Source organism: Ctenocephalides felis, unplaced genomic scaffold, assembly GCF_003426905.1.
Source record: "Ctenocephalides felis isolate EL2017-DRISC unplaced genomic scaffold, ASM342690v1 CF-g0.4_SCAFFOLD_03572, whole genome shotgun sequence".
NCBI classification, from domain to species: domain Eukaryota; kingdom Metazoa; phylum Arthropoda; class Insecta; order Siphonaptera; family Pulicidae; genus Ctenocephalides; species Ctenocephalides felis.
In genome coordinates, this window is record NW_020539726.1 from 43,077,667 (window position 1) to 43,103,984 (window position 26,318).

Genomic DNA, 26,318 nt, shown 5'->3' on the forward strand with positions numbered 1-26,318 from the left:
GAGAGCGAAAGGGACGGATACGTCTGCCGGATAAGACGACTATAGCCGGCGTTTTGGGTAATTCGAGGGATCGAAGAATCAGTCGGACTTCTGACTTTGGAGAGGAAGGCTGTGTTTGGTTTTTGGGGAATTGTAATAAAACGTGGTAAAGATGAAATAAAAGTGTTGAATGAAAATTAAATGTGCCTAAAAGTAGTGTTTTAATGTACGTGATTATAATGTGAAAGACTTTGCACAAACGCAATTTAAAAAGTAAATATTTATTTTACCTTTATTCTTTTACCTGACAGTGTAATGTAATGTAATGGATTGGTGTTCATGTTGAAGAACAATAAAGTTGTTGAATTGCATTAAATTTACACTAAGTTTATATAAATTTACCAAAATGCACATAAACGTGTTCCAACTTCAATATTAACCCTTTCCACTCGCGAATTGCAATTTTTTTTTAATTACTTTATTTGTTACAACTGCAAAAATAATTTGTATTTTGAAACCAGGGCGGCGACGTTCGAATGGAAAGGTTTAAATCACTTTCCACAATTAATTTGATTTGTAATGAGTTATAGTAATCACAAAAAAATCGAAAATGAAATTTTTATACATCTCTACGTTTCAAAGGTTTCTGAACATTTTGGCATACCTTAGAAAAAATCGATGTGTGTGTGTATGTGTGTGTATGTGTGTGCATTTGTGTGTGTGTGTATTTGTGTGTGTGTGAGTGCGGATACAATTTTTCGTCCACGATTTCGAGAACACGGATCAACCGATTTCAATGATTTAAAAAACATTTCATTTCGTGAAGAAATTGTAAAATTATAAAACGAGTTTTTGAGAGAACGAAGCGTTCGATTTGAATGATTCAAAAAACATTCAATTTGTAATGATTAGGAGAAGTGGTGATTAGATTTTGGCAAAGGCAGGTCCAGCCACTTCGAAGGTACAGAGCTAAATGTGCAAAAATGGCAGTTTTTGAGAGGACTAAGCATCCGATTTGAATAATTCAAAAAACTTTCGTTTTGTATTGACAAAACTATTGCTTTCTTTATATATCCTTACGTTTCAGAGGTTTCTGACCATTTTAGCATACCTTAGAAAAAATTGATATGTGCGTGCATGTGTGTGTGTGTTTGTGTGCGGATACAATTTTTCGTCCACGATTTTGAGAACACGGATCAACCGATTTGAATAATTCAAAAAACATTCGATTTTTATAAGGAGACGTGCTAATTAGATTTTGGCAAAGGCAGGTAGAGCCGTTTTGAAGATACGAGGCAAAAAGTGCCAAAATAGTAACTCAGTTTTTAAGAGAACGGAGCGTCCGATTTGAATGATTCAAAAAAACTTTCACCTTGTGTTGACAAAATAATTGATTTTTTTAGAATACCCTTACGTTTTAAAGGTTTCTGAACACTTTGGCATACCTTAGAAAAAATTGATGTGTGTGTGCATCAACCGATTTGAATAATTCAAAAAACATTCAATTCGTATTAATAAGGAAACGTGCTGATTAGTTTTTTGCAAAGACAGGTCTAGACGTTTCAGAGATGCGCGGCAAAAATTGCCAAAAACGTAACTCAGTTTTTGAGAGAACGGAGCGTCTGATTTGAATAATTCAAAAAACATTTTACTTGTATTGACAAAATAAAAAACTGATTAAATTTTTAGAAAAGCAATATCGTTTAAAAATTTAAATTTTCGGTACGGGAAGTTCTAGCAATTTGCCTTAAGACCATAAATTTGCCTTAAGACGATGCCATACACTACTAGTTTCATTCTTGTGTTGATAGTTAAAGAAAAAAAACTGTCAAGGTTTACATTTGTAGTAAATTCACACTGAATTAGTATAAATTTACCAAATCACACATAAACATGTTTTAATCTTGAAACATAAATAATAATTTGTATATCCATCCATAAATTTTCCGCTATTTTATTTATATTTCATATTTTATTTTTGTGTTGACAGTTACGAAGTTTTTGGCGTCCATGTTGAAGAAAAACTTTGTGTTTTGATATTTACACAAAACTTATGTAAATTTACAAAAAATACACATAAATAAGTTTTAAACTAAAACTATAACCAAAAAAGTGCTAAAAACAGTTTTAAGTATTGGTTTTTGTTTAAATAAAAGTTTATAAACCGACTTGAAGTATTTGACAGTTTAAAAAACTGACATGAAGTTCGTGCAAGTTACAAAATTGCTAAATTGAAAAAAGAACAAATTTATTAATAACAACTTTATTAAACAATAATTAAGTTAAAACAATTCAATTATGTGTGCAAATTGTGTTCTTTAACTCCAAAATAATTTAAATACTATTTTTTACATTTTTATTAAATTTGTTGTAAATTTTTGACGTTTAACGTTTTCAAGATGGAACCGGGTTATGACAATTTTAAATTTGGGACTAACTTGTGAAAAACGTCAAAAAATAAGTGTTATATAATAATAATAATAAAACCTGTGATTATTTATCAATAATTAAAATACAACATATATATAAACCGGTTGTTATTTTGATTCAAGTACTTTTTATTTACAATGTGTGCTGTCTATTAACAAAGTGCAATTTTTAATAATTAAGTGTACAATTGACTTTGTTTTAATTATTGAACTTTGTTTCTCAATTAATGGTTCAAGATAATTGTTTTCCAATTAATTTGCTGCATTCAAGATATGATAGATTTGATTTGAAGGAATGTTCAAAGATTCAAGTTTGCATGAAAGGTTAGTAACTGTTGAATTAGAGGTTATTTTTTAAAAAAAATGTAATACTCATTATTGCATTACTGTATCTTATATTATTTTAATTTCTGGCACATCTCAGGTGATTTTTGGCAATAATAATGTAGACATTTCATTTTTCTTATTCATAATCATGAATCTATTATACACATTCTAATATTGTCTAGGCTCATAAGTGAATTGAAATTTTTGGCAGATAACAGTTTTCATTTGTATTCAATGCCAAAGAATGCCTCAAATATTTTCAATGTCAAACAATGACATGTCGTGTTTTGCAATTTTTTCCATTTATTTTTACAACCTAACTATATTTCTATAAATCAAAAAAACTTTAAAAATTCGCTTAACAAACTTCAGAAAGATTTATCAAAATCCGAATAATCGTTCAGGAGGAGTATATTCACATACATCGTTATCGAAGAATTTTATATATAATATATATATATATATATATATATATATATATATATATATATATATATATATATGTATATTATATATAAAATATATCTTATATATAAAATTTTTCTGTAATGATGCATGTAAATATACTCCTCCTAAACGATTGTTCGGATTTTGGTAAATCTTTCTGAAGTTTGTCAAAGGATTTTTTTAGGATGTATGTGATTATAAAAATATAGTAATATTGTAGAAATAAATGCAAAAAATTGCAAAAAACGATATATATATATATATATATATATTTAAATAAATAAATAAAATACGTACTATAATTGCCCGAATGATTTTTCCAAATTATTTTTTGTGCACAAATTTTTTGACTACTTTTTTTTAAAATACCTTTGAAATCGTATTTTGGTCTATTATATTATTTTAACTATCTAAAAATAATACCTAAAATAGATTTTGTGAATTATTAATTTAACTAATTTAAATCTAGTGTACAAAAAAAATTGTTGAAAATAGTTCAATCTGGTTTAATTGTCATTTTGAATATTTCAAATATTTTCATTGGCAAGAATTTTAATTGATAAATTTCGTTGAATAGTTATTCATAAATGAATGAATTCTACTTTTGTTATGTTATAAATTAATAGAATGGTAATAATTTTACAGGACCGTATTTGGAAATTACCTTAAATAATCATGTCATTTCTTTAAATGTCTTAATATTCATTGCATTTTTTAAGTATTTATTTAAAAATTGCTAAATCTTGTATGCTTTGCAGAACCAAATTCCGTTATTTACTAATTAAAATAATTACTCACATTAATAAAAAACATATATTTCAGTATACTAGGATATAAAAAAAATTATATATTTTTTTTAAATATTTTGATTGCAATTACTAAATATTTATATTAAAAATATAAGTTTTTTCATACTGTACAGAACTAAATTCAAATTTTTTAAAATTATGATCAGTAAATTAATAGCTCATATTAATAAAAGATTAATTATTCAGTATAATCGTGACTTTAAAAAAAACATTTTATATTTATTTAAAAATATTTTCATTGTATTTTTTAAATATTTATTTAAAAAATATAAGTTCTTGCATCCTTTCAGAATCAAATTCGTTTTTTTAAGTAAAATTAGTAAATTAATTTCACATTAATCTCATTAATAAATACAAAAATTATTTATTCAGTATAATCGAGATTTTAACAAATAAATTTTATACTTTACAATTTCTGAGTATTTATCTAAATAATATTAATATTAATAGTTTTTGTATACTTTGAGGACCAAATTCGATTTTCATTAAAGTTAGTAAATTAATAACTCACATTAAACAGTGTAAATATGATAATAAACAATACGTTAAAAGATTAATAATTTAACTGGGTGGGTCTGCATTTAAAAATTTATATAATGTAATTATATTAAATTTATGTGATGTAATTAATAAACGAATTAGCCATTACTTATTTAAAAATTCATAATAAAAATAAATTAATCAATAATATTATAGGACTGCTTTTGAAATTATGTACATATATACTTTTTTGTAATTATGACATTAAAAATAGACTTGTAATTATTTTTATATAGGCAAAAAAATAATCTTATTTCAATTATATTGGATGTTGGATAAGTTTTAATTCATTTCATTATTTCGGATGCGGCCCTGCCAATAGTTGATTGTGCAATTAAAAATAATTTTAATTGTTTTATTTATTTGTTTATTTATAACATGACAAAAGAGATGTACATGGAATATTTTATGTCATTCGAGAGATATCAGAGATGGATAATAATAGAAAATAAAGTATATAAGTTTATAATTGTAATTGTTATTATAATTATAATTATATATTGCTATTATTATAATTGTTAATTGGAACGTCAATATGTGTGGAGAAGACACCGAGAGTTTCATTACTGTTTTTTAAGTTGATTAATTTTGAAAATTTCAAAAATGTTTTGGATTTGACTTAGGAACAAATGCATTAAAAATTAAAAAAAAAACAAAAAATATTAAAAAATAAAAATCATACGAAAAAATAATTAAAAGAAATTAGCAAAAATCTAAATATTGAAAATAAATCAACCTAAATTGGTAAAATTTATTTTGAAACCACTGATAATCTTATGAGAAGTATCATATACTAAAAGTGTAGCATTGCCTACGTTTATTTACACAAAGAGTATTTAAAATAATAAAAACAGATTCAGCAAATTTTCTAAGATCACTTTTTTTTCTTATATGTGGCGAAAACATTGTCTTGAATTGATTAGGATTTTTTGAGAGAACGAAGCATCCGATTTGAATGATCCAAAAAACATTCAATTCGTAATGATAGGGAGATGTGCTGATTAGTTTTTGGTAAAGGCAGATCCAGTCGTTTCAGAGATACGGAGCTCAATGTACAAAAAATGGCAGTTTTTGAGAGAACTGAGCATCCGATTTGAATGATTTAAAACTTTCAAAGCTTTCTGCTTGTGTTGACAAAACACTTGCATTTGGAAAAAAAATTCAATTTTCTTTTTCCTTCAAAAACAATTCTTTTGAATATCGGAAATAATTCAGATTTTAATTTTAATTCTGGCTGAGTTCTAAAGCTCACTTATATACTTAAATAAATAATTTCAACTTTGCAATTCAGTTTATATAATTCTCAGAAATATTATACAATATTACAGAGTATTTATAATAATCTATTTGGGAACATTTAATATTCCTCGAACATTTTGTTACGGTACGGGAAGATCCAGCAATTTGCCTTGAGGCACGATGCCATACACCACTAGTTTTATTTATTTTATTCTAATAATATTTTTTTGTCTTATAACTGAATTAGTGCTTGTCATTTTTTTGTTCTGTTTGAATTATTTGTATGCACTGAAGATGGGTCAAACCAAAACTCAAAACGTATGCTATTCTAATAAAGACATTCTTATTCACTAAATTTGTGAACATTTCATATAATTTAATAATTATATCTGCGATATTATTTTATCAAAATATAAATGATAAAATTGAAATTTAACACGATTCTTATCTTTTGTACAATTTCCAAATGTTATCAGTAAAAAATTAGAGTAGAATTTGAATAACCTAAATTATATATATATATATATATATATATATATATATATATATATATACTTATGCATTTATTGCATTCAACATCGAGTTCGGTGAAAGCCTCTGGAAGATTTTACTGTTATATCAATACAAATATAATCCATGATTTATTTTATTCATAAAACAGGTTATTTAATTGAATCGAGGCGTTTAATAATAAAGATTTTTCTAATGGGCAAATACGAATATGAAATCTCTTTCTATATTTCATAAATGTTTTAGTCACGTACGCCACACAGGGACTTAACCAGAAATTCAAGTCAGATGTTACAAAACTATAAAAAAATAGAAATATTTAGTAATTATTAATTTATAATGGCTTATGAACCTAAATTATACTTAATTGTTAGGTAAATATAACAAATTGCCTAAATTATTCGGTCTTGGTCACCATAAAGGATGTATAAGAGATTTTCTACAATAAAAATTTTTAATTAAATTGAGAATTTCTGGTTTTTAATATGTTATTGTTTTAAGTTACCATAATTGATCAATAAAATGAGTGGTGTTATTTGGAAAACCAGAAATTCAAAAAATAGCTTATTGAAAAACCTTTTATTAGGTTTGTTCGAACTGACAAACCGAAAATTATAGACTTAGGGCTGGAGAAAACTTTTTCAACCAAAGTTTGCAAAGAATTTTAAAAGAATCAGAATTTTCAACCAGACTTAAGGCAAATTTTTTTAATTTTTTTTGAATACTTTGAAAATAGTGCATTCGTTGGCGCCATGAAGATGGCGTTGACATATAAAGAGTGTAACTATAGACAATAAACAAGTAATTAGAGATGAGTTTAGTTAATAGAGACGCAGTAATATCCCTAAAGGAAATTTTCACTTGGAAACATATTGCCATCTATTTATATTTTCAAAACTACTGCTGCTTGACATCAGGTTGTCAATTGAAAGCCCGTAGGTCTAATCACTAGACCTCGTAGGATTGAAAGTAGTAATAAAGTTATTACTTTTTAAAAACTAATTAGGTTAAATTTACCTTTTTCGCGACCTCAGACATTCTTAATAAATATTTCACACAAATGGATCTCAGAGAGATGAACTCTACGAAAATCTAACAAAAACTACTTATTGTTAGAATGTTAAAAAAAAAATGAGAAAAATTATGAAGATAACGTAGATGTCCGATATTTTTGTAAATTGATTGAAAAGGTTGTATAATCGTCAATAAATATTATTAATTAATCATAAATGTTGTATTTTGCTTTAAAATGCAGTAAATATCTAAAATTTAAGTAAATATCGTAAATTGTCTTAAATACTGCAACTTAGGGACCGATTCTGCCGCATAACAGAAAAATGTTATGGCAAGGCCATGTAACACTCTAACTTCCATTCATTATGCTACTGAATCATACAGAATACTGTTAAAATGTCCTGTATTTGCTGTGCATTCAGGTGTTTTACACATAAACTGCAGCGTCACTCGTATGTTATGAAGCTAGGTCAAAAAGACCCTGTTATCTAACATTTATTTTTTTACATTTGTGCGGTTTCTAGGTTAGATTTTCTACATGACAACCTAAGAAATAAGCCTGACTGCACAGCAACCTCATGGCTTTTGTCAATCTTAGTATGGAAAGTTCTTCATAAAATGGCCTTGCCATAACATTTTTCTGTTATGCGGCGGAATCGGTCCTTTAACTAGAAACGCAGCAAATAATCTGAAAATGTTAAAAATTGCATAAAAATTCCTGAAAGTTTTGCAAATTTAAAAATGTTATGAATGTCTGAAAATGACGCAAATTGACTGAAAATGCTGCAAACAGTTTACAAATCATGTAAATTGTTCGAAAATGTTGCAAACGATCAATAAATGTTATAAAATGTCCAAAAATGTTGTAGATTACTTGGAAAAGTTGTTATGTGTATAATTGATGTAAAAAAAATACAACAAATGATGATGTTTGGAAGAGGAAAGAACTGTACTGCCTGAAGGGAATTTATTTCAACCGATATGGGTGAATAATATCATCTACACCATGTTATTGGAGATTGATTAAAAGGGCTTTAATTAAGAACCTTTACCTTCCTTAGAACCCATGTTTCTGGCCCTTGAAAAATCACACAGAAATTGAAGCAAATTATATGTATACGTGTATATATATATATATAATATATATATATATATAAGTTATGTATATATTCATAGTGATGATGTGCAATAATCTCGGAGATGAGTTCTTTAACCCACCATCATCAAAAGATAGATAGTCCGACCGAGAGGTCCGTTTAATAGTTCGTGGAAAAAAATTGATAAGAGAATTTAATTGTGACATTGTAACTTCTCTTATCACACTTTTGTTGCATGATGCCTCTCACCAAAGTTATATATAGAACAAAAGAAATAAATAAATAAATAACTTAATAATAATTTGCTATTACTGAAGCATGGAATTTTTGTACTCGTATTGTCCCATCAAATGGTATTTGTTATACATATATAATACATATAAAAAATTCAATGTTTTTGTGCAAATTTATCATTAATTATCTACCTCAACCTAAAGAGATAAATAGTCCAGTCATTATAGTAAGTTCACCTCGGAATTCGAGATACTCAGCTGTAAGTCTGTAAATATTTGTATTTTGCACCCTAAAAGTTGTCTCAAAACCTACATATGTTGCGTACACCCTACCATGTTGTAGGTTTTGAGACAACTTTTTTAAGGGTGTCAATATACAAGTATTCACAGACTTACTGCTGGGTATCTCGAATTCCGAGATTCTTACCTAATTTAAGCTTAAATGACTGGACTAAAAAGTACCTTCGGATTGTCCTCGGAATGCCCTCGGAGCCCTTTTTTTTGGACGTATAAAAAAAACTAGATTTCTATTTCTAAACGAACGCAGCAGGAAGACAGATATAAAATGTGTCAATCATTTTTAAATGGATTTTTCTAGTTAGACAGGACCGTATCGGTTGAAATAATCTATTATAATTAAATTTTTTTATTTAGAACAAATGGATGTGTATGTGTATGTGTGGATATAAACTTTCGTCGACCATTATGGGAACACGGTTCAACCGATTTGAATAATTCAACAAGCATTCGTTTCGTATTGATGGGGAGACGGGCTGATTAGTTTTTGGCAAAGGCAGGTCGTGCCGTTTCGGACATACTTTGCAGAAAGTGCAAAACCAATTCAGATTCCAAAAACATTTTATTTGTATTGTTAAAATGAAGAACTGGATAAATTTTTAGGAAGGAAGGTTTTGGAGATCTAAAAAAAACAAAAATTCATGTAGTGATCAAAAATGACCATCAGTCATATGCACATCAAATTATCAGTTATTTTATAGATTTTCGTCTCTAAAACAGCCTCGCAGCGTGATTGCTTCAAAAACTAGTGGTATATGGCATTGTGCCTTAAGGCAAATTGCTGGAACATTCCGTACCGTAACGAAATGTTCGAGAAATATTAAATGTTTTCATATAGATTATTATAAAAATAGATTCAAATCGGATACAATTAGCTCGGTATCTCCAAAACGGCTGGACTTGCCTTTGTCAAAAACTAACCACTTCTACTGATGCTCATTACGAGTTGAATGATTTTTGGATCATTCAAATCCTATACTCCGTTCTCTCAAAAACTCGATTTCTATTTTCTGCACTCTTTGCTCCGTATCTCCGTAACGGGTGGACCTGCCTTTGCCTAAAACTAATCAGCACATCTTCCTATCCATAGGAATCGAATATTTTTAGAACTATTCAAAACGGTTGATCTGTGCGCCCGAAATCGTCGTCGAAAAATTTTATCCATACATACATACACACACACATCCATTTTTTCTGAGGTATGCCAAAATGTTGAGAAACCTTCAAAACGTGGAGAAATGCAAACATTTTCGTTTTCGATTTCCGGACCATTACTATAATTACCCTACGGGAAGTTAAAAAATTGTATTAATTTCATATCAAATTCAAATTGTGTTAACCATCATTATCGATTTAACAACAATTGATTGATTTTATATGATAAATGCAATCAACATTTTCTCTATATTTATATAAATATATAAATATTTATTATACGAATAATTATTATACGATCGTGTTCCCGTTCGATCATTTATTAGAGTCGTGATATGGCGCCGCCGGCACACGAACCGACTCCGTGCTCTCTTCACTATTTCCTTCTGATGAAATTTATTTACAAAGATACGCCGGCACATTTTTTTTTCTTGTATAAATTGATATTAATAGTATTACAAATGAGTATATCCCCCTTGGTTACTACACGGAGATTATCTGAACACGTTAATTATAGATGGAATGAGACATTTCTGATTAAATGAAGCAATTATGTGATGTTTACTTACACATTAAAGATTGTGTATCTGATTGAAAATAGATATGGATTCATTATTATTATTATTACGTGTGTACTAGGGTTTGTCCGTTTTCAAAAACCGGCTTTTTAACGAAAATCATGGAATTCGAAAACCGGTTTTTTAGTAGAAAAAATCGGTTTTCACTGTACAAATGGAAAATGGCAAGTATAGCCAATTATAAAGGATAGATGCAAGCGTTTTGATTCTTGGAATCATATCGGTTCAATAGCATTTGGAATCTTATCAGTCTACTATGGTTCCTAGAAAGATTTTGTGTTTAATTTTGTCTAATGTATATCTTAATTTAGATTTTTATACCAGTGTATATATTAATTTAAATAAGTATGACTTCTTCTTGAAGTAACTTTCTCTACTCAAACTTAAAAAAAGAGTTTTTAGCCCTTGAAGCCTAAAATAAAAGAACAAAAAACTTATAATTATTATATCATGTTTAAAAACAACTAAGCCTAGTTCGGTCGCAAGTAAGAGAGTATTTTTTGTTTCGGGAAATTTTGTGAGCAAAAAAAGGACACGTTTAAGTAATAAATCAAAAGACGTTCTCAGTTGTTTGAAATCATATTTTAAAAAATAATTAGAGTTTTTAAAATTAATTCATTAAAGATAATATAAACAAGTAAGCATCAACATGTATCTAATACTTTTTCTCTAATTCAATAAATGTTTTTTATTTAAAAATGTATTAATTTTATTTATTCGAAAACTTTCCTTTCACTATCATAAACATATTTTCATTCTTATATGTAAAAATGATGCATGAATAACGAATAATTATTTTCAAAGTTATTTGATCCAGATAAACTTTTATTTTTGTTCTACTAATTAAAATTAAAATAATTTTGTTTACTATCCATAAAATTGAACAATAAATAAATTCAGCCAAATACTGCTTCAAATCGCACTAAATTTGCGGATAAATTTTTGTTGTTACAGAATATTCGAGCAAAAATTTACTTTCTATATAAAATTCGAAAACCGGCAAAACCGGTTTTCTGGTAACATTAAAATTCGAAAACCGGTTTTATGAAATCGGTCGGTTTTTGTATAAACCCTAGTGTGTACTTTCATATTTTGTTGTACCATCAGGCAATACTAATAATGAGTCTGTACTACGTTTTACATAATCGGGCAACACCACCTCCAGGATAATTTCAGACTCGAACCATACTCGACTCTTTTGAAGGGATGAAGTTCGATATTAAATTTTAATTCTGTTTGATTCTACGAATGGTTCAATTCAATAATGTTCGATCATTCTAGAGATTCCGAGATATAGCACCCTATGCGAATAAATTTCACAGATAAAAGTTATTTTAGAAAACATATTTTTTTGTCTAACGGGTCATTCAAAAATAAATATTTAAACAATTTGAATTGTTATTTCAAAATGTGAAATGTTTAAATCTCTAAAGTGTTGACTTTTTACACATATGTGCATTTGCATCGAACGACGAGAAACAATCTTAGAACCTACTTGACAAAGTGTGAATGGCCTGAAAATATGCCTAAGATATACATTGATATGTATGTATTGTCGTCGTGGTAGGTAGGTAGATATAGGTAGGTGCAGGAGAAATGGTTCGTACAGGTTTACATACCGGTTTTACGTCCCATAGTCTAGACTTAGACCGAAAGCGTGGGATGAGTATTTTGCTTATTGGCAAACACTTCCTATATAAATTCTTTTAAAATTCTAAATATACAACACACGGTTATATATACAAACGTTGTCCTTTATCCACGTCTACAATTCAAAATTTCTAAGTTTTTTAGTATCCTATCCTATAGTTTTTAATATCCTATTTGATGCCCTGCCCTTGTGATTTATTTATGGCCTTAGCATAAATGCAGTATGAGAAATTCAGAATAAAATAATATATTATCTGCAGTAAAAGAACAATATCACACTTGGTTTTACCACAAAACATAATTACTTCGATAATTAGTCTACAATTTTCATCATCTCGTACGATATATGTGAGTTGCTCTTTGGCAATTATAATTTCTATAGTACATTTTTCTTACTAAAAATTTAATAAACATTATTGTTTATGTTCAAATCTTAGGTGAATTAATTTGTAAAATCTAGTTCAAATGGTGCACTCTTCAATCCAATATCAACTTGCTAAATATTCCATCATATTCAATACCAAACAAATGAATTTTTGGCACAAGAAAATTCTAAATAATTTATTTAATAAGTAGAAATATTTTTATGTTTTGTTAAATAATTTAGTAAAGTAAACCAAAATGCGACATGCATAAGTAAAAATATATATATATATATATATATATATATATATATATATATTGCGCTATTTATTAAACTGGATTATATAACTTCATCTGCCAAACATATACAGTCGACTATAATCTTATATTATTTTAATTTCTGGCACATATCAGCTGCTTTTCGGCAATAATAATATAGACATTACATATTCCTTTTATATTATATTCTAATATTATCTAGGCTCATAATTTCAGCTAAATTCAAATTTCAAGTGCATTGACATTTCTAGCAGATGACAGTTCAAATGTTTTCAATGTCGAACAATAATAACTGTTTTTTGTAATTTTTGCCATTCATTTCTACATAATCACTATAGATTCATTGTTCAATGAATCTTAAAAAAAATCCTTAACAAATTTCAGAAAGATTTATCAAAATCAGAATAACCGCTTAGGAGAAGTATCAAATCATGTACCACCCGTACAGAATTTACAGATCGTCCCTAAAGTTATTTTTCCTTGGGAATATTTTTTCATTTATTGTCTCAAGTAAAAATTGATATCACTACTGCTTGATATCAGGTTGCCCGCAAGTTCAGACCTGGGGTCAGACACATCAGCGTGAAAATGTGAAAATTATTACACTTGGCCAAATTAACTGGCGATTTTATTATTTGCGAGCGAAATAAACATGTCGCCTGCGACTTTGTCCTTGGCTGCAAAAATACGACATAAATTGTTATGTCTTGCCATAGGTCAAGACTACACAATTTTTATTCAAATCGATTTACGCGACGATACTTGAATGCGAAATACGAGAACGAAATTTATCGAGATCGATAAATCGATATTTGAATTATCGATAGTAACGATTTACTGGGAACTCCATTTTAGGGGGCGTCCAAAAATCCTTAAAAAGTCGATCGCGTGATTAATGGACACCCCTGTATTATTATAAACAGGAAAGTTGGGAAAGAACTATATTTAGAGACCAATTCTTAAATAAAATAGAAATATTATGATAATACTATGTTATGAATCTATCTTCGTATGAATTGGTAAAAATACCTATGACCAAAAAGCTATGTATTTTCTGTGCCATCAGGCATCTTACACATAAAACCTAATTTCACGTATATGTTATCAAAGAGACATCAGACAAATGCATTTATGATAAAATTGTTATTTGAAGAATTTGTGTTTTGTAGGTTAGATTTTATGTGTGAAACGCCTGACATAGATTTTTGACAGTTTTTACTACTGATTCATAAGAAGACAAATGGCCCATTAATAGGCCTATTATTGGATAGTATAACTATGTTCTGTTATCAAAGTAACACATCTTTCTGATAAGCTATAGGTAGCTATTCTCGGTGCACCCATTTTATTTTGATAAATCTTACTTGTTTGATGTTGATTTTCTTGATCGCAATGTGTTAGTATTCAAAAAAACTGTCAAAGTTATACTTATGCTGTGTATACAAGCGATTATTTACATTTTTGATACTGTCAACTCCTGAAAACTATAACCTCCAAATAGCATTAATATCAAATTAATATTAGTCTGACTTCACTCATATTTTATTTATAAGTGCGAAGTACCAATTATTTTAATTTATACTTTTTTTTAAAAATAAGTTGGCTTCAAAATAATTTGAATATCTCTTTTTTATATCTTCTAAATATTATAACGTTTTGTTATTAAAATTATTAATATTTAAGAAATCAATATTAATTATTAATATATTATATTATCAATATTAATTATTAATATATTATATTATCAATATTATACAACTTCACGTCGTTAATATGACAGCCACTAAAAAGGGCAGCCATTTTGTTTTGAAACGAATCTATAAAATGGCGTTATACTAATGAAAATATGATAAAAGTTATAAACTAGTAGTGAATGGCATCGTGTCTTAAGGCAAATTGCTGGAACTTCCTGTACCGTAACGAAATGTTCGAGGAATAATAAATGTTTTCAAATAGATTATTATAAATACTGTAACATTATCTAATATTTATAAGAGTTATATAAACTGAATTACAAAGTAGAAATTATTTATTTAAAGTATATAAGTGAGCTTTAGAACTGTAGCCAGAATTAAAATTAGAATATGAATTATTGTCGATACACAAAAAAAAATTGAGAAAAAAAAATTAGGAAAAAAATGAAATTTTTTGTTTCCAGAAGCAATTATTTTATCAAAACAATCAGAAATTTTTTTGAATCATTCAAATCGGATGCTTAGTTTACTCAAAATCAAAAATTTTCATTATCGATTTTCGGCCCATTACTATAACTACCCTATGGGAAATTAATAAGTGTAGCCTTGATAATAATATAAATATGTTAATACATAAATTATATCACTCATGAATTATTTTTACAAAAATACGACGTAAATAAAAAATGCATTCTCATCTTACTGTAATTTAATAGAACGAGTTAATTCGACATAAGTCTGCAAAATTTTAACGCAGACGTCAAAATAATTAAAATTTACCAACGTGCAAATTCAAACAGTTCAAATTTGCATAAATATTTGCATTCCCGGTCTCATTTTGATAATTAAGACACAAGACGAGACGACACTTTTTTTTATTTAACATATTTTCGTTTTGTTTACAACGTAAAGAAGTTCTTCATTATTTGCAATCGGATGACATTGTTTATCTTATCGATTGAGTTAAATGAAGCGCCTCCAATTATTTGCAAAAAATATATTTTTTATGTATTTTATTCAACGATAAAGATTGTCAAGTGTGTTTTTTGTCACGCTTAAATAATTTTGTGAATGATTAAGATGTTGTGGATTTATTGACCCGAAATAATAATAATGATATAACTTGAGGTGGAATGTATGTAGAAATTCGTGCAATGTTTGAAGGCAGGTCAGGAGAACATCACATTTTAATAATACTTTTTTGCAATTTCTCTCCTAATTCTCCTTTTACAGATATTCTTAATAACATGAAGTATTGTGTCTTTAAAATTATTAATTTTAATGATGCATAACTCAAATATTAAAGATTTTATTATCTATCTTCATTGATAACTTCACATTGTTAATGTGGTAACACTAAAAAAAGCAGCCATTTTGTTTTGAACTGCCATTTAAAACGAATTTATGAAATATCGTTATTTTAATTAAAATATGATATTTTGAAGAAAATTTAAACTTTATATGTGCATTCTTTACATACATCTCATAAATTTAAACAATGTCGTTCCTATAAATCTTCTACTTTGTTTGAGTTGACAAATTTCAAATCAATCCTATACAACTTCACGTTGTTCATGCAGCAACCCTAAAACGAGCAGCCATTTTGTTTTGAAACAAATTTATAAAATAGCGTCAATAATAATTAATAATAATGTTGCGTTTTATTTAAAATTTAAACTTCATATGTGCATTCTTCATAACAATTGTTACGGTTTTGATGTCACGGTTTTTCACAAAGATTAATTACAATATTTTTAATAAATTGATAACCTCTCGACGGTTTATTGTGTCTTCGTTTAATTCACTCGATGCGATAATGATGTTGCAAAATCTGCAAAAAAATTGTTATTGTTTATTGGCATCTGTCAAGTTGCATATTTATTTGTTTACTGCATTTTTTGCTTCACATTTTGTTTATCAAAGAGTCCAGTTTCGATGTCGCGACTGAAGAATTTTGAGACATTAATCGTAAAAATTAATGGGTTGATAATAAATAATTTGAATGGGAGGATAAAAGTTGATTTAGTTGGTGTATGTTTTAATAATAAGTGTTTGACACGTTAAACGATAATTTAGAGTTTGCTCATTAACCAGTTACGATATTTACGTTGTATTTTTTATATGACAGGCAAAAATATTTGATATCATGAAGTTCTGTTCTTAAAATTATCAATATTGAAGATACACAACTCAAAATTTAAAGTATTTTTTTTATTCCTTTTGTACTTTAATTGAGCAATCAATTTTATACAACTTCATGTTGTTAATGTGGCAACACTAAAGAACGCAGCCATTTTGTTTTAAAACAGTATTATAAAATGGCGTTATATTAATAATAATATGATCTAAATAAATTACAAATGTTTTACCACAATGGCCTCAATTTTTATGTCAAAGTTATTTAAAGATTGAAATTGTTTTTTAATTAATAATTAGTATTTTTATGTAGTAAAACACTTGAATTACGCTTTTTTTTGTATAAAATTAAGGTTAGGTTTACACTTTTATTTTGACCGCTTTCTTTCCAAATAAAACGTTACTCTAAATTTAATATTATTTAAGAAATAATTGCGTCAAATAAATAATATACTAATCACCATTTGCAATCATTTAAAATTCCTTTTATCAATAATTTAATCATTTTAATATAATTATTATATTGATATGAATGCAGTATATTGAAATCTTATCTTGTTTTAAGTGATAAAAACAAGAACATGAAAAATTGGTGAACTTTAGATAAGAAAATTGCAATTCTATTGAAAATATTTTAGCATGTGTAGAACATAAATATATATATTTACACACGGTTCGCATATTTTTGAGCAAATTGCAACTTTTTTTATTAAAATTGATTTCTCATCTAATAATAAAAATCTGAAGATTATAAATTAATTTTTGTACGAGTAATAATCAAAATTATTTTGGATCAATATAAATTTTATAATTTAATTTATACAGCGCCTTAAAATTAGTAAAAATTAATAAAATAACATCATTAACAATTTTTGTAAAGGAATCACATATAATTTGTATAAAAATCATATTTTTATTACTATGACGCCATTTTATGTCTATTTGTTACGAATGGCAGTTTAAAATAAAATGACTGTTTTTTTTAGTGTGACGTTGCCTATGTTATTTTTTCATATTAATATTTTTGAATCATGTTTTCTGAAAGTTTCAATAATATTTCTCAAAGTTCCGTATAAGATGACAATTGATTTAGCGATGACTAAATAAAAAAAATGCAGCTTAGTGTTAATAATAAAATAAATAAATAATATAATGAACAGTGTTTGCCTTGTACTATATTTTAGCAGCTCAATAAGTTATTAGCAAGACACTAACGAACTTGAAATTTCTCACTTATTGTATATAATTATATATATATATATATATATATATATATTTACATATGAGAAATATCTCCATACCTGTCTAATTAACTTTGAGAAAGGTTGAATTTCAATTCAACAAAAAACCGTTCTATGACATTGACTTACAACTTGAAGAGGACATGCATAAATTATGATTTTATTAAGAGAGAAGTCGATTTTTATAGGAAATTTAAGAATAAACTAGTTGCTGTTTAAATTTTTTAATAAAACTAAAACTTTTATGGATTTTAGAAAAAAAAAATTTTATAAAGCGATTTTGTAATAAAATCATTTATAACATTCTCGTAAGGCCTGTAATATTTTACGGACTTTGTTTTGACTGTCATCTTTATAGCCATGCAAAGTTTAATGAAAATCCTAGACGAATAAACCCAATTTTCTTGAAAATTAATAATTAATGTGTCCAGTGGCGTCGGAAGCAAATTTTTGATGGGTGGGCTTGTTTTTTTGTTAGGCACCCAGGCCACATAGTTCAGACGCGACTGAATGTGCCTATAAAAATTTTGAGTCAACTATGGTTTCTTTGGCAAAATTTTCTGAAATGACCCGTAGAACCACAATCATGATGTTCCGCAATGTCCAAATAACTTGACCAACCCTAATATTTAAAACGAAAACAACACCGATTACAAAGTGTATTATTTATACATTTTTATCTGCTGCATATTTTGTAACTCTTGCGATGATTCAATCCTCGCAAATTTATTTAACTCTCTTATCTTATCTTATATTGTGTTATTTCAGATCGTCCATGATCGAAACAAGAGACAACAACCGGATCATACATACTTCTCAATAATATTTACAAAAACTGAATGAAACATTTGGAAAGAAAATAAACAAAACTGGAAAGGATAAGGTGGACGTAAAATATTTGTAAGATAATTAAGATAAACGAGGTAATAAACATGAATTCTAAAATGCATTTAATGAGGAGGACAAAATTTTATTTTATGCATTTATGATGATAAGGTCAGCAAGTAAATAGAAATAGAAAGGACTCACTAACTTTGTAGATTTTTATTTGCATACAAAAATACTTTGCACATACAAATGTATCAGTGGACTAATTTAAAAATTTCGAGATCATCCACCATAAGTCTGGGGCATTTCAAATACACAGAATAAATACTGGATAAAATAAAATACAAAAACCACAAATATCAAGAAGTAGTAATAACGTTGCACGTGGCGTCTACGTAACCTACAAGCAACACAGACGTCACCTGAACCCATTTTAATACCAAACAATAGTTACATCTCATATTCCGTATTTTTTTCCACCATGGGTGACCTAGAAGTCCTACAGCACCGAAACTCCCAATCTCCGTCAATGCGTCACCTTTACCCCAACCAGACCCCAAAAACGCAGAACTTGACGCCCCCAAGCACCAGGAAGTCTTATGCAAGTCTCGCAAATGTGACTACAAATAACAATAACACCAGCACAAACAATAATAATTATGGAGAGAAAACGAATATGTTCGTGGGCTTGGGAAGGCGCTCCTGTCTGCTCGCCCCAGACTCCAATCGCGTGGTGCGAGTCAGGAAAACTGTTGTCTTCGCAGACGCCAGAGGACTAGCCCTGACACAGGTAAAACATAAAACAACCAACCAAATTAAGAAACTAGTGGTGTATGGCATCGTGCCTTAAGGCAAATTGCTGGAACTTCCCGTACCGTAATGAAATATTCCAGAAGTTTTAAACGTTTTCAAATATATTATTACCAATATACTAACTTTCATTATTTTTGCTATCTTATTGTTATATCTGAGCAAATCGAATGTAAATCATAAATCAATTTATCTCCAGAACATTAACAATCGTCAATCGTCAATGCTCCCGTATAGTCACAGTCTAAACGCATTTGCAAATAATTCTATGCGACATTTCCACTTATACTGTGCTTAGCTTGGCGGCATTTTCACATTTTCACATTTTTCAATAGTTTTCACAAAATTGGAAAAGTGCTTAACAGTCTAAACGCACTTGAGTAAACATTTGTACCAGAGTGGCGCTTAGACTGTGCATAATCTGGGTAATCTTTTGAATTTTTAATCCAAAACTAGTGGGGCGCGTGGCATCGTCTTAAGGCCAATTGCTGGAACTTCCCGTACCAATTTTTTTTTTTTTAAAAGATTAACATTTTTGACAAAAATTTACTATGAAAAAATTAGATTTTTGAGTAACTATAAATTTTTGCCAAAAATTTACTTTTTTTTGAAAAAAAAAAAGACATTTTGAAGAAAAATTTATTTTGAGATATTTTGGAAATTTTGAACTTTTTTTTTCAAAGCAATCGTACTGCTTTAACTGCATAGAAAAGAAATATAGAAGCGCGTAAGCGCCGCGTCGTCGTCCAACGTATAAACATTGGTACGGAACAGATAGGAATGTAAACAAAATTTATACTTATTGTTAACATCTCTATAAAATATCTGATGGCATTTTTTTTACTTTTTTTTACTAGATCTCCGAAACCGCTAGACCTGCCTTAATGAAAATTCTGATCTGATTTCTTCATCTTGTTACTACAAGTAAAATGTTCTTTGAATTATTCAAATCGGACGCTCCGTTCTCTTAAAAACTGAGTTACCGTTTTTGGCACTTTTGCCCCGTATCTTCTGAACGGCTTGACCTGCCTTCGCCAAAAAGTAATCAGCACGTCTCCTTATCAATACGAACCGAATGTTTTTTTGAATTATTCAAATCGCTTCATGCGTGTTCCCGAAATCGTCGACGAAAATTTGTATCCGCACACACACATACATCAATTTTTTCTAAGGTATGCCATAATGTTCAGAAGGTATTGAAACGTAAAGATATATTCTCGACGTTTTGAAGGTTTCTCAACATTTTGGCATACATCAGCAAAAATGGATGTGTGTATGTGTATTTTGTGTGTCCGCATTTTTTCGTTCACGTTTTCGGGCGCACGGATCAACCGATTTCAATGGTTTAAAAAACATTCGATCCCTATTGATAGCGAGATGTGCTGATTAGTTTTTGGCAAAGACAGGTCCCGACATTTTGAAGATACAGAGCTAAATGTGCAAAAAATGGCAGTTTTTGAGTGAACTATAAGCGTCCGATTTGAATGATCTAAAAAAATTTCTGCTTGTATTGACAAAACAATTGCTTTTGAGGATAAAAATTATTACATCTTTTTTTATTTTACATAAAATATTTTTGTAATTTTGGATTAAAAATTCAAAAAATGACCCAGGCTAAGCACAATCTAAGCGTCACTCCGGTACAAATGTTTAGCCAAGTGCGTTTAGACTGTTTATGCACTTGAACACTTTTTCAATTTTATGAAAACTATTGAAAAATGTGAAAATGCCGCCAAGCTAAGCACAGTATAAGTGAAAATGTCGCACAGAATTATTTACAAATGCGTTTAGACTGTGACTATACGGGAGCACTATTTCAATTTTGTGCAAATTATGCAACTATTTTTTTTTAATTAAATTCGAAATGAAATGACGATTGTTAATGTTCTGAAGATAAATTGATTTATGATTTACATTTGATTTGCTCATATATAACAAGATAGCAAAAATACTGAAAGTTACAGTATTTGTAATGATATATTTGGAAACGTTTAAAATTTCTCAAATATTTCATTACGGTACAGGAAGTTCCAGCAATTTGCCTTAAGGCACGATGCCATACACCACTAGTATATCAATTATTATACCATGAGTCTTTTCCTCCAGGTGAGGATCATGTCGGAGCCCTCCGAAGTGCCACCGTTCTGGAGCAGCCGCTTCTTGTCACATCTGATCCCGTCCAGGCTCTACGACGAAGTCGATGGCGGTTATCAGAATGAGACCAGGACGCAGACTTTTAGGGATAGTTGGCATCCTAGGTTCGAGCAACCTGCCAGGGATTATGTGGCGTTCAGGAGGAAGTTGGAGGAGTCCAATGTTGCGCTGGAGAATATTGTCGTCAGGAAGAAGGATGATGGGAGTTGTTCTGGGGGGAACAAAAATACAGGTAAGGGGGATGGATTTTGATATTCGCCAGAATCATATTTTACTTTTTTCTTAATTTTTTATTTTACTTCACTTTATTCTTATCGTCTTCTTTGTTTGTAGTTTATGACTTTATTCATTATTCTCTGTATGTCATTTAGGTTTGCCTTAGTTGTTTGGCTCCATGTTGTTATTCCATATAAAATTATAGGTATTATTTGCGTTTTAAGAATTAGTATTTTATTTTTTTGTCGAAAGAGTGGATCCTTTTCAATGCCCATGTTAATGTTCCTATCTTTCTTTTTATTTTGTATATATGTTCTGTCCATGTCAGTTTTTCATTTATCAGTCCTAAGTATTTTATGCTTTCCACTTCCTCTATTTCTCTATTATTTACTTTAATTTTTAACTTCCCGAAGAAGTTTGTTTTCATAAAAAAATCCGACTTGCTAATTTTATGTTTTCTCGACGTTTCAAGCCATTCTGAATCGAATGAGACCAAATTTGGGAAAAGTATGTATGTGTGTGAACAGATTTTTTGCCGTAAATCGACGTTTACTCAAAAACGGCTGGACCGATTTCAAAAATTTAAAAGCCATTCGATGTATCTCGATGAGGACTATCGTTTGTCAGTTTTGTGCGACGATCGGCGAAGCCGTTTCTTTGTAAATAGCAGAAATGTGAAAAAATTTTCGTCCACGTTTTAGCCCGCAATTCCAAATCGATTTTGAAAATTCAAAAACCATTCGATAGATATTGGTTGGGAATCGTGCTGCTTAGTATTTGGTAAAGATCGGCCGGGCCGTTTTCTTGTAATGAACTGTTAAAAAAAAAAATTTCGACGATTTTCGTGATTTTTTTTGACGGTAGATACCATAGTCCTGTAGATCACACTAAAATATTACGGTTCTACGACAGCTTGTTTAGCTTTAAAATTTCGTCTAAGTTTGCAAAAATTAATATCTTTTTTTGGCATTTGTCAAAATTAGACCTTTGATCGACGTTTTCTCAAAAACGCCTGAACCGATTTCAGAAATTTAAAAGCCATTTGATGTAACTCAATGAGGACTAAAGTTTGTCAGTTTTATGAGATGATCTGCCGAGCCGTTTCTTTGTAATTTGAAAAAGAGTGTTAAACTTTTCGTCCACATTTAAGTTCAAACTACCGAATCGATTTTAAAAAATCAAAAACTGTTCGAAAGATATTAGTTGGGAATGATACTGATTAGTTTTAGGTGAAAATCTACCGAGCCGTTTTCTTGTAATTAACTGTAAAACTGTAAAGCCTACCGTTTTCTTGTAATTAATGTTGAAAACAAAATGTAAGCCGATTTTTATGGAACTTTTTTTTGGGATATATATCATGGTCTTATAGAACATACTGAAATATTACGGCCTTACAACAAGTAGTATAATTTTAAAAATTATCAAAATTTGAGAAAATGAGTAGTTTTTTTGACGTTTGTTAGAATTAAAATTAGACATAAATTAAATGAACATACTAAACTATTATAGTCCTACGGTAACTGGTTCAATTATAAAAATTGTTGAATTTTGAAAATTTGGTTTTAGAAAATACTCCGAGTTAACGTGTTTGTTCGTTTTTAATTATGTGTAATATATCTACTCGGAATACTTTTAATCGCTCATAAATTAATTTATTTTTATTGATTAAGTCAATTATTTACGCATATCGGGAAGTTCGTGTAACTTGCCTCAAGGCTAAATACCAATACCAACTAGTTTTATTTATTTTTTAGCCGTCGGTACCGTAAAAGTCCGCAATCTTGACTACCACAAAGATGTCATCATCCGGTACACCACAGACGGATGGAAAACATACAAAGACGAAACGTGCAGGTAATAACAGAACATCCAATTCCGATCCAAAAAATCAGTTTTATATTTCTCCAAATAAAATATTAAATTCATTCTTTCCAGCCATGTCCCCACATCAGCATCTGCCAAGACAGGACCATCGTCCGCTTTCCATTTGCACGACACTTTTAGGTTCGAGTTGCTTCTGCCGACGGTTGCAAAATCAGGCAACCCTTCAGCTGAGAAATCAGGCAACACTAATATCTCTACTCAATTGGCTAGAATGACTCTTGGTGATGATAGAAATCTGAAGAATTCAGATGCTGGAGTCGTTTTTTGCGACCGAGTCGAATTCTGTTTGAGGTTCAGGTGTGCAGGAGGAGAGTACTGGGACAATAACAGTGGAAGGAATTACGTGATACAGAGGAGACAACAGAATGTAAGTAGTAAATGAAATTAGGAATTCTTGATTGTTGTAATTAAACTCCTGTTTCCATTTATCCTATGTCTATTACCATCATTGTTTTCTTTTCCCAGGTGATAACAATGAATAAATTAGCGGATAGTCCGAAGGCTTCGGACAAAGTTCGAGAGGCTACTTACGCTTCCATGAATGGGGGCTCTTGGAGCGAGTTTGCTAGTTGGCAGCACCTCGACAATAATTGTCCATATTGGTGACCGAGATAGTTGAAAAACGAGACCGGTCAATTATTTATTATTACCGTTTGGATATGAAGTAGGCGACGTGGAGGCCCTTTTATTGTAAAGTAAGTTTACAGAATTTGGAAGTAAAAAGTGGGAGTAGATTTTTTTGTAGCAAAAAAAAGTATGGATTTTAATGCAAATGCTTGAGTAAATCCAGCTGACTTGGTACTTATTCAGTAGCCTAGGTACATTTTCAGGATGGGCAAATATTGCCACCATTCCTGGTATGAAATATTGAGAATTTATCAGATTTCCAGAATTTACGCTGTTTATCCGATTGAATGATTATTTATACAGTTGTTCAAGTTCATTCAGTTACCTGAGTATTTATTCCACCAAATTACTTATCTGGTTGCCTATAAGTACTTATCAAGCTACCCAATTAATTATCTAATTGTCTGAGTATTTATTAATTCTGGATAAATCTGATTATCTATTAAGTTGCATCTTATTTAGAGGATTTTCTGAATTGCCTGTATATTCAGGATATTATTTCTTGAGTACACAGCAAATTGCCTTAGAATTTAGCGAATTGCCTGAGTAACAAGACGAAATATTTGGAAATTATTCATGTTTTTAGCGAATTGACTTAGAATTTACCGAATTTCCTGAGTATTTAGGGTATCATTTTTGTATTTGGCAAACTTCCATTCAGCGATTTCACCTGGAATTTTTGTGAATTTCTAGAGTACATAGCGAATTATCTGAATATTTAGTGAATTGCTTGAGTAACTAGACGAAGAACTTGGGAATTATTAATATATTGAGCGAATTTCCTGAGTAACTAGCCGAATTATTTGGGAATTATTCATGTATTTAGCGAATTGCCTGAGTATTTAGGGCGTCATTTTTGTATTTGGCAATCTTCCATTCAGCGATTTCGCCTAGAATTTATCGAATTGCCTGATAATGAGTAACTAGACGAAGTATTTGGGAATTATCCATGTATTTAGCGAATTGTCTTAAAATTTAGATAATTGCCTGAATATTTGGAGCATCATTTTTTATATTTGTCAAATTTCCTTTGAACTTTGCAATTATCTGAGTTTATACAATAATGATAATTTTTGTTTAGGGAATTATTTTTGTATGTAAGAAATTTCTTGAGGATTTAACGACCTGCCCAAGAAATTATTTATGCACTTTCTTGATTATTTATTAATTTGTCCAACTCTTTATTCAGTTATCTGAGTATTGAACAATTAGTTAACTGAGTGCTCAATAACTTTTTGCCTGAATAACCAACCTTTATCACATCTACATAAATCTTATCAATAAATTAATCTAGTTATCTCAGCGCTGAGAATTTATTTCGTTTTACGTTTCCTGAATATCAAAAATTAAGTATTTATAACATTTCCTGAAATATTTAATCAACTACCTGAGTATTTATCATTACATTCTCTCACCATCATAATTAGAAATTCTACATATATGTACCTTTTGTTTTATTTTTCAGATAACTTATAAATTGAACATAACATGAAGAAATAAGAAAGAAGACTGTGAATTCAAAGTGCCACTCGATATAAAAAATATATTTATAAAATGTTGAATAATTCAAAGTCTACGTTAACACGAGTCGATATTAATAAATATAATTAATGAACTAGTCTTAATAAGAAGTGAAATATATATAAATAAAAAATAGTGCTATAACAATAATAACGTGAACTTCCTTGTGAGCTGTGATAATTATAATGTGAACTTTTGTATATATATATATATATATATATATTATATTTTATATATTAAAATAGCTGGTCAAGCCCCCTT

General features: G+C 29.1%; 1 protein-coding gene across 3 annotated transcripts; it reads left to right on the forward strand.

Moving 5' to 3' along the window:
• Window positions 1–26,124, forward strand: LOC113387543 (protein phosphatase 1 regulatory subunit 3B-like). Of its 3 annotated transcripts, none has more exons than XM_026624875.1 (7): window positions 1–252; window positions 18,786–19,635; window positions 21,762–22,041; window positions 23,780–23,879; window positions 23,961–24,276; window positions 24,375–24,604; window positions 26,002–26,124. In XM_026624875.1, exons 2-6 carry the CDS (start codon window positions 19,327–19,329, stop codon window positions 24,513–24,515), a joined length of 1,146 nt encoding a protein of 381 aa, XP_026480660.1. In that variant the 5' UTR covers window positions 1–252; window positions 18,786–19,326; the 3' UTR covers window positions 24,516–24,604; window positions 26,002–26,124. The 3 variants fall into 3 exon arrangements, with proteins under 3 accessions (XP_026480660.1, XP_026480661.1, XP_026480659.1); XM_026624876.1 differs by having other exon boundaries at window positions 1–142; XM_026624874.1 differs by lacking the exon at window positions 1–252 and adding an exon at window positions 2,601–2,732.
• Window positions 26,125–26,318: the final 194 nt, after the last annotated feature.